The sequence below is a fragment of the Geospiza fortis genome, unplaced genomic scaffold (genome assembly GCF_000277835.1).
Source record: "Geospiza fortis unplaced genomic scaffold, GeoFor_1.0 scaffold524, whole genome shotgun sequence".
Classification (NCBI taxonomy): domain Eukaryota; kingdom Metazoa; phylum Chordata; class Aves; order Passeriformes; family Thraupidae; genus Geospiza; species Geospiza fortis.
Genome location: NW_005054437.1, coordinates 1,593,986 through 1,603,988, shown reverse-complemented (window position 1 = coordinate 1,603,988; position 10,003 = coordinate 1,593,986). Strand labels below are relative to the sequence as shown.

Sequence of the window (10,003 nt, the reverse complement as noted above, 5' to 3'; positions counted from 1 at the left end):
AGGTTTCATGTTGTGGAACAACCATGTTAAGGGTACCGCACACTCTCTTGCAGTTTTGTGCTCCAAAAGAGCAGTGCACTCTGCTGACAGCGAGTGGCTCTTGGCATGGCCTTCTTCCCACCCAACTCTCACCCCAGGAGCAAAAATAAATTAAAATTAAAAGAAAAAGTCAGGCTTCATATTCTGGATGGATATTTATTTGCTTAACAGGTTTTCTTTTTTTTTTTTTTTAATTTTTTCTTTTTTGGTACAAAGCATCCAGGAAAGCTTTTACTTCTCTTTTTAAAAAATAAAAACTAAGTTTTTTTTTAAAAAAAGACACATGAAAAGGAAAAAAAAAGTCAATTATTTGCAATTTCTCTGTTTTTATTCTGCCTTCCCACCCCACCCACTTCCCTTTCCCCCTCCCTAATTTGGACTGATTTTCATTCTTTTCCATATATATTTAATAAAATAAATAAAGGATTTTCTTTGTCGTGTATTGCAGTGCCATTTTTTTAAACAAAGGCTTCATGGCTCAACATTGCAAGGTAATAACAAACAAAAGGATTATACATTAAAATCCTCCCCCTCTCAAGACTCCCCTAGCCCTCCCCTCCAAACCACGAAATAGAATACAATTCAAGTAGTCTTTTTTTTTTTTATGTTTTAAATGTATGGATATATAAGACAAAGCAAGTACAGAACTGGTTAACAGAGTGTCCCCATTTTATTAGCAAGTGAGAGTATATTAGGGAGATGTAATTGATTCCCCCCCCTTTTACGGTTTCTAGACAGATAATATATATTATTTTAAACCCAACCTATTTTACAGCCCTCTGCCCACCTCTCAAACCCATCTGCTGACCGAGTCCCGAGGCAGAGCCTGGCCTTTCCCCATCCCGTGCAGCAGCCCCAGCCCTGGCCACCCCGGCACAGGTGCGGCCCTTCCTCCTGCACACCCCAGAGGGCAGCGAGGGGAGGAGGGCAGGGACGCCAGGGTCCGGCCAGAAGGACACAAAGGGCAAGAGAAGGAAAAGGAGATGGCAGGGCGTGGAACTGCTCCTTCTGCAGGGGCTCGGTGTGAGGGCTGCCTGCCCGCCCACTCGCTGGACCATCGGCACTGCAGCAAGGACAGGGAAGAGCAAGATTCCCCTCAGGTCGGGAAACCAAGCTCCAGGGGGTCCAGGGGGTCTCCATGGCCAAGGGGTCCGTGCAGAAGCAGGGCCTTGAGTTCTAACTGGCAACACCTTCACCGTTCAAAATAGTTTGTCTCCAGAACAGTTCCCTTTTAGTCTAAGTTGCGGTGGTTGTGTTGTTTTTGTTTCTTTTAAACAAAAAAAAAAAGGATGCGTGTCGATGTATTCTGTGTGTGCGTGCATCTGTGTACATGAGTAACAGCCAACTAGCTCATATGGTCATGACCAAGCTATATTTCAGAAGAGAAAAGAAACACATTTATCACACTTTTCCTAAAACGAAAAGCTAAAATTTCAAGTTCAGTATTCGCTATCTTGTCCTTCCCTCCCCACCCTCCCTTGCTATTTCTGGGTTTTTTCCCTTCCAACTTACTTTAGCACCATAACACATTTTAAACATTACAATCCCTCTTCAGATACTACACAAAATGTCCCATAAAAATAGTGCTTTTTTGCCAAAAAAGTTATATAATATATTATATATATAAATCAACTAAATCCGTGGCAAATGTGCAATGCAGACGCCTCCTCCATTTAAAGTGAGCATCAGCTCACTTTTTTTATTTTTTTCTTCTTTTCTTCTTTCCCCTTTCCTTTTCCTTCTCTCTTTCTTGCTTTCTCTCTCCTCTTCCTCTCTCCCGACATCGGTGATTTCAAAAAAGGTGCAAGTCGATTTGGAATCTTGTAATGAAGCACACACACAAAAACGCAGATGGGGGCTCCTCGGAACTTCTTCTCAGGTACGTTTTTCTTTTAAAGGTGCAAAAGAAAGTTATAAAAATAAGAAAAACTAAAAGAAGAAAAAAAACCAACAAAAAAAGAAGAAAAAAAGTGGGGTGGGAATGAGGCAAAAAATTTTTATCCCTCAATGTTTCTCCCTGTTCTATTGTTTTTTTCACTTTATTGTCAAGAAAGACACGGAATGGACGCTTCTCGAGAAAAAAAAGATTAAAAAAAAAGGATTTAACTTCATATCCTTTTTTCCTCTTGCTCTTTCTTTTGTCTTCTGGCGTTGGCACCGGGGATGTCACGCAGCACCCAGCAGCAAAAAAGTTCAAGTGCCAAACTGTCCCTTCGCAAGTACAGGTTTGGAAATACCGAGGGCGCGGGGAAACGAAACAGGTGTGGGAAACGAAAGAACCCTCCCCCCCACCCCAAAAGGAAGATGCCGTGGAAGCGGTGCTGCTCGCCACCACTGCCGCTGCCATCCCCTCCTTGCTGTGTCAGTTGTTTGGTTGGGGCCGGAGCGGCGTGAGGGTGCGGGGGAGGCTCGTGCCGCTGGGGGCCTCTGGCTGGGCAGGGAGATGAGGGGACGGTGCAGCGCCTTGGCTGCCTCAGCTGCTTGCAGCCCCTCCGCCTGCCACCGGTACTGGAGAGCCCGCAGGATGTTGGGCACGTCCCGCTGCCGCCGCTGGGCGCTCTTCTTCTGCCACACGTCGTACTTGGAGTACTTGCCATGCGAGGGCTTCTGGAAGCTCTCCTGCAAGGAGAAGGTCAGCAATATTAGCCTCCACTCGAGCCTGCCCGCTCTCCAGATGGGGATTCCCTTCTTGGACCTCCATCCCTCCCATGGAAATATTGCCTCATCCCTGGAAACAGTCACAGAAAGGTTGGACGGGGCTCTGAGCAACCTGATCCAGTAGATGCTTATTGCAGGGCGGTTGCACTAGATGACCTTTAAAGGTCACTTCCAATCCAAACCATGCTATGACTCTGTGACCCAGCCCACATCTGGTTCCCCACCTTACTAAGAGCTGACTTTTGGTAGGCCATTTGGCATGACTTGCCAATAGTGGCTGTGTCTCAAAAGCTCTGCAGAGATACAAGACCTTGCAGCTGGGGTTTGTTCTCTCCACCCATGGCTTTCCTGTCTTTTCTCTCTCTGTTTATTTCAGAGGAGGGCCACAATCCCTGTGCAGCCTCCTCACCTTGCTGAGTGCCGGCAGGCCTGCCAGGGAGGTGGCAGAGAGGTCACGCTCCGACTTGACGGATTTGGCGCAGTATGTTTCCAGCAGAGCCAGGTCGCAGCTCCGAAAGCAGCACTCCTCCACGATGCCCCGGTTGATCCGCCGGTTATTTCGTCCCACTGGCCTACCTGCAACAGCAGAGACCCTGCCATTAGCCACCAACCTGGGCTGGACCCCCTGTCCAATTCCTTGTAGGCATCCCTCCACCACCAGCCACCAGAGACCGGTGGGCTCTGCATCCTTCAGACACAGCAATGCTTCTCCCAGACCAGCTGACGCGCGCCCGCAAACCAGCCAAGTGTCGCGCTAAGATTTCCCAGACAAAGGCTACTGATGCCAACACGTGCCTCCAGCAGCAGTTTAAAGGCACTTTAAATGATGGGGGTTTATCTCCCTCCTCTATCTCTGGCACAGGTGGCCCTCTATCTCAGGCCCAGCTGAGGGGAGGAAGCTCAAGCCCAGTCTGACCGCCCGCGCTGTGCCGATTACTGCGACCGTCTCCGATGTTGATCCTGGCAAGCGAATTTTATTAGAAAGAAGCAGCACAGTGTTGTGGCTGCCAACCTCCCTCCGCCGGATCAACACTCAGGCAGGTGAAGCGAAGCAAGGCGGCTAAATTTTACCAGATGGGACAGCTCTGAGACAGCTGCAGAAAGAATACAGGCTCCCACACCCGCCAAGAATAGCTATTAAACTTAATCTTTTAATAAGGGTTCCTCTCCCATTTCTGCCTGCAGAAGGATGCAAAAGCCCGTGTCTGGTGCAGCAATGACCAAGTGCATTTCATATCACTGCTTAATGATGGCCAAACTGCTCCAGAGGAAAAGCTTACATCAGTTTTACTGCGTTTCCTCCCCCTCTCAAAATAAAAGAGACGGGTAAAGTTGAATTTCTGATGCAAAGCAAATTTGCTTGGGAATTGTGCCTTCCAAAATGTAAATTGGTCCAAAACAAAAGGATTTTCTCCATGCTTTTGCACGTAGCATGTTATGCTCTTGTGCTGTTGTGGGGTTTGCAGCCAGGCTGCTGCATACTGCCACGAGCATCTCCTCCCACAGGGCAAGGTGCTCCAAGGAAGGGAAACAGAGGCCAGCAACAGTGGGGTTTGCAAACAGGATCCGGTACCACATCCCAGCCAGGAGACTTCTGGCACAGGGAGAACTGAGAGCGAGTGGTGTATAGCACAGTGCCTAGCACTGCTCACTATGGCATGCTGAGCCCTCACCTCCCAGCTTACACAGAGCTGACCACTTTCCCTGAAGGGTATCCCACCCTGGATGCCCACCCAAAGTGCCTCGGGACAAAGGCTGTAAAGCACAGTTCTCTATGCATACAGTGCAGCCCCACATGTGAGAAGCAGTCCCAGATGTGCAATACAGCTGTGCATGTGGGATGCAGTTCTGTGCATTCAGTGCAGCCCCACACATGCAATGCAAACATGCATATTCAACACAGTTCTCCATGCACAACGGAGCCCTCTGTGCACAATGCTGGCATGCAAAACACCATGAAAATGCCTCGCTGCTGCCTGTAATAGCCTGGCAGCAGAGCACCTGCTCTCTGCTAAAATCAGTTGTGTTCCTATAGGTCAGGAGCCCTCTGGTCCATGCTGGTGCATTTCCACCATGCTCAGAAGTCACACAAACACAGCATCAGTGCTAGCTGATGGGGCAGCTGACCCATACCATGAGACCTGCCTCTGGGAGTCACTTCAAATGCTTTGTTGTCCACATTCACCCCCCTTGTGCCACCACCTTCCTTTTCTTTTTCTCTAGAAGAACTTCAGGCACAACTTTTAACCAGCCCCACAGGGAGATGAGAAGGTTGGTTCTCCCTTGGCAAAGGTTCATTGAAGAGATCACTGTTGGGAGTTTAATTTTCTCTCTTGTGGTCAATAAACACTGGATTGGGCCCTTCCCTGAAAGGTAGGCCAGATCTGTTGGGTGCCCACAGCTCAAGTGATGCCAGACCAGGCAGCCTGGGTGGTGATGGCCAAAGGAGACAGGGACAGGAGCCAGCTTAGGGACAGCTGCATGTATTCTTCTCTGTGCATGCAATGCCCAGTGAGATCTGTGGGAGGGGTGCACTCCAGCAACATCCCACACCACACATGGCGCCTGCTCAGGTCCTATCAATCCCAGTGTCCAACTCAATCCACAGCAGGCTGCTGAAGCATTAAGCTGCTCCACAAAGGCATCCTGATATGGGCAGAAGGAGAGTTCAGAAGGGAAAGAGAAAAAATTAAAGTCACCCCCTCTCGCTAGCACATTCCCTAAGGGCTACATTCACACTCCCGCTGAACAGAAGGCTGCACAAGTGATGACACACATGGTTTGAGGAGAAGTTGAGGTTTTCAAAGGTTACATATCTCCTCTCAAAAACAGAAGTTTCCCACTTGCAGTTATGTGTTTGTTTGGAAAGAAGAGGGGAGGAGAAAAACAATGAGGAAAGCAGGACTACATTCACTGCTGTGCCTTCAAGGGCAATTTCTGGCATCAGTACGCACAGGAAGATCACGTCAGCGTGTGTTTGCAAATGCCAGGTGTGCCACCACCAGGGTGAGCTCCCAGCAGGGACAACCACAGTGACATAGCTTCTTCCTCCCTGACTGCTGCCCCTGCCTGCCTGTCAGGTACACGTGTGGCCCCCAGCCCCAGTGTGCTGCCCTTTCTCTCCTGCACAAAGCTGCTGCAAGCCGTTCGCCTTGCAGCACTGCTGCCAGCTTCACCGTGACTCTCCGATGGGGCACGTTTCCATTACATAATTGTCCGTACGGACCTTGCCAAATGCCACTACAATCCTCCGGGGCAGAGTTACTTCAGGAAAAAAAATAAGCAAACATAACAAACAGGGATTTAGTCTCAGAAAGTACCTGGAGACAACAGGACATTGCTGGCTAACAGCAATATTGCTGCTGACCTGGATTGGGAAGAGTGTTTGTTCTGAAACACAATTTACACGGGGACTAAAGACTGAATTTCCTGGCTTTTGCCCATGGGTGGCATCTCTTTGTACTGCCACTGCCAAACCCAGGGAGGGTTTTGCCACTCCATCCCTTGCCCACAGGGGAGAACTGCGTGGACAGCAGGCTGCGGCATCGCCGGGGCACGCGAGCCACTTCCCATCACAGCAACGACCTCCTCCTCCTCCTGAGGAAACGTGCTTCCTCTCAGCCTTCAATGAATGGCTAGGCTCCCTTTCCCCCAAAACTGTGCTGCACCAAAACCTTCTACAGTGCTGCTGAGGGGAAAAGCCCTGAGATGCAAAGTTCTGTGATGCAAAGCCCGGCAGTGCAAAGCCCTCCAGCTGCCTGGGGTTGTTCCTGCCTATGTACGGGCTCTCCTGACAGGGCATCCCAGAAGTGGCACAAAGCCAAACCTGTTCCTGGGAAAACCTAGAGGCCACATACCTGCAGCTCAGCTATGCCACTGTGCCAGAGGAGGCACAGTGCCCACTGCCATGGGGGACAGGAGGGTCCCTTCTCTAGCATGAGCACCCCACTGCTCCTGGCTCCCCACCCTCACCAAACAGATGCTGCGGGGAGGGGTGCACGGTGCTGGTGCCACCCTGGCTGGGTCCCCTCTCCTCCGGTCAATCAGGCGGTCAGCCGAGTGGAAGGGGACTTTGGGTGTAAACAGTCCCCGTGCCCCTGTCGCAGGAATGTTGGGAGCAACAAGGGGGCCTTTGTGCAGCACCAGGCCCTGTCCCAGTGCCCCCGGCCTGGCCCTCCCCCACCCCGGCACCGCACTTTCCCCCCTGCTTTTTCCTAGTATTATTCGGAGGAGCGGCGGGTGCGCAAGAATGTGCCCCGTCAGCACAAGCGGCTGCAAAGAGCTAAATTCTTATCAGCTGTTGGAAAGGAGGAAACAGGAGCTGTTGTTTACAGAGAAGTCGGCCGCCTCTCCCCCTGCAGCCCCTTCTCCCTCCCTGCCAGAGCTGCATGACAGCAACTTCAGGGCTGAGGCTTCCTCTCGGCCTGCCCTGCTTTTCACTCCAGGCTGGACTCAGCATCCCTCCGTGGGCCGTGCCGCTGTCCCTGGGAGGCTGCTGGGGAGCAGGGGTACCAACCCCGCCACAGTGCCATGGCAGGAAGCCACCACCTTGACAGCAGCTGTGGCCAAGCCAGAAGACTTAGAAGTCACAGAGAGGAAGCATCACCAGTGCAGAGCAAAGCGTGCTCAGATTCAGCTCTAGCTTGCCCATGCATGCCTGGGATAGATGCAGAGCTGGCATCACCATGCCCACCATGTCCCAAGGCTAGGTAACCTCAGTGCTGCCAGCCCTGCCCCTGTTAGTGCAGCTCTTCTGCAGCCCCAGCTCTTGGAGGCAGCTTCAGCATTCTCAGCCCCAAGCACCTGCCAGCCGTGGTGCCTCCCAGGACACCATCTGTGCCTGCATCCCCCGTGCACTGATGCAAAGATCACTGCGTCTCACAGCCAGCTTCGCTAGCAAAGTGCTCTCTTGCAAGAATGCAGAGCATCACAAGGTCTTAAATAATTGCTTCAGCAAAAAAAGCAATAGAGGATTTTCACACCATTTTTGTTTTTCTCAGTATTACCAGCCTGTCCAGCAAGTGGGCCCTCAGGTATGCACAGGACAAGGCTCCCCATATAATTTATTTCCTGTGTGAACAGCTGCTTTAGCATAGGCTGCTCATCAGGTCACACATCCCAAGCTGTGAGGTGCTCAATGCAAACCCAGGCCCACTTTTAAGATGTAAACCCACAATGGTGCAACACAACTGTGCCCTATTGCATATACATGGTGACAACAGTGCAGCCACGTGAGTTTAGGAGTGAAGATGAACATGGTCAGAAATAATCAGAGCGGGAAAAATTATGTGAAATGGGGATGTCCAAAACCTTCATCAAGTAGAGGCATTGCCCAAATATCTTCAGCCTTGCACGGCATAGGCTGGTCAGGTCTGGAAAGGGTTAAAATATTGGACTATGTTTCACCCCTGGTACCTGGGCTCACCAGAAATATTCAAAAAGGTAAAGACGGGAGAGGACAAAAAGAAATAAAGTAAGAACCCCCTTGCAAGCACCCGACTGACCACTTGGCACCAAGAGACTTGTCTGCCTTCAAAAGTGTTTTTATTTTGGCCTGGGCAGCTGGGTTATTTGAGGTGAAAGGAGGTCAGTTTGACCTTAAAACAAAAGCCCCATTCCCTTTCATCCCCAGAGAGAGGGAGGAGGGAAGAGAAAGCAGGGAGGGAGACAGATGCTCCTCTACATATAGAGAGAGAGGAAGAGCTGTGAGAGTAGGAGAGGCGCTTGCCTCCTTGCCATGCCGGTAAGGGAAGAGGAGATGAAGAGAGGAAGGGCAGCTGCCATGCAAATCCTCAGTGCTGGGCTCCATCACAGCGAGGAAGTGCACCCAGAGCACCCCAAAAGCACCACCTGCCCACAGCACCCAGGGAGCCATGAGAAGATCCTGCTGCTCAGCCGGGATGGGGCAGGGCGATTGCCCCCAGAGGGCTCAAAGCCACCTGCAGCCTGACTGCCTGCCTAAAACTGAAGCTGAAGCCCTTCCCAACCTGAACACTGCTGTGGCTGGGTGTGGGATCCCTGCACCTCTCTCTACCCAACATCAGCAGGCAGCACGAGACAAGTCTAGTAAAGCATCCAGGTTGGGAAGGGACATCCAGGTTGGAAAAGGATGTCCAAAGTTGTTCCCTAACTTTGCAAAACCCCATTGCTCCCTGCGCAATCAGACTGGAACAAGAGGGAGGCCGGTGCTCAAATCTACTCCTCAAAAAAACCACCCTGTTTACTTGAAAGTGACTTTTTAATTCCTCTTCCCAAGGCAGAGACAAGACTGCCAAAAACACCATGTGCAGCTGGTATCTCCATCCTCTTCCCCTCCATTTGGCTTTGCATCTTTCCTGTAGTCAGTCACCCTGTGGCTCAGTCCTCAGTGGGGAGCAAGACAGTGTCTTCCCACTCCCAAGCAGAGCAGGGCACCAAAACACCAAAACAAGGTTATTACACTCAAAGCACCTTTGCCCATAGATTACTGAGCATCCATTGTCACTGGTTTACTCCTCATCCCCCCTGTTTACCAGCTAATCCATTGTCCTGCCAATGGTCCAAAGACCCAAAGCATCCTGATGGAAAGCCCACTGCAATCAGCTGGTCTGAATCCATCTGCACGCTGCACACAACAGCAGCGCTGCATTTTTTTGCATTACCTGCCCTGCAAAGGGGTAAGACATCACTCTTCAGCAGCAACTTCACCAGTGGTAGCTGGGAGGTCACAAAGCTTTGTCACAAAGTTTTGGGAGCAGCAAAGAAGGTGCTGCTATACCCAAGCAAAGCCTACGCGGAAGGGAAGAGTGCTCAGCTTCCTGCCTGCTGTCAGGATGCAATGCTTAGGCAGCAAAGTTTCAAAATAAACCAGGGCCCAAGCTCAGCAGAGCGCTGGCTGCAAACACCCTCGTTATTGTAATGATTTTCCCTTTTTCCCTGGTGAACCAGCCACATATGGTTCCCTAGAGACAACTGACTATCCCAAGCAGCATATGCGGGACCCAGCTTCCCCATGGCACCAGACAGCCCCCAAAACCAGTGCCAAGTGGATGCCTGTCACCCTGAGCATGCCCATTTTCTTGCTCCTCTCCTGGCCTGCTGCCATATACAAGGAAATCCCGAAAAGCATCAGGCTGGGAAACCCCTCCTTTCCCTCCCGGCCCTGCTCTGCTGAGGCAAGGTGCGGGCTGGGGGCAGCCTCCTGTAGTGGCCAGCACTTACTGAAGTAGAAGCCCCTGTCCCCGCAGACGAACTGCAGCGTGTCCACCAGCTCCCCGCCGCACAGGGTCTCCGCCGTGCCGTAGGCAGCCGCCGAGTCCCGCCCCCA

At 51.2% G+C, this 10,003-nt stretch overlaps 1 protein-coding gene across 1 annotated transcript in view; it reads right to left on the bottom strand.

Annotated features, from left to right (window-relative positions):
* Window positions 1-1,384: 1,384 nt before the first annotated feature.
* The window catches only part of IGF2 (insulin like growth factor 2), a 16,301-nt gene continuing 7,682 nt past the window's right edge, over window positions 1,385-10,003 (bottom strand). The window contains exons 2-5 of the mRNA XM_005427220.3: window positions 9,898-9,999; window positions 3,107-3,273; window positions 2,398-2,658; window positions 1,385-1,408 (exon numbers count right to left, since the gene is read on the bottom strand). Coding sequence (XP_005427277.2) covers window positions 1,385-1,408; window positions 2,398-2,658; window positions 3,107-3,273; window positions 9,898-9,999 — 554 coding nt within the window. The remainder of the gene's footprint in view (window positions 1,409-2,397; window positions 2,659-3,106; window positions 3,274-9,897; window positions 10,000-10,003) is intronic.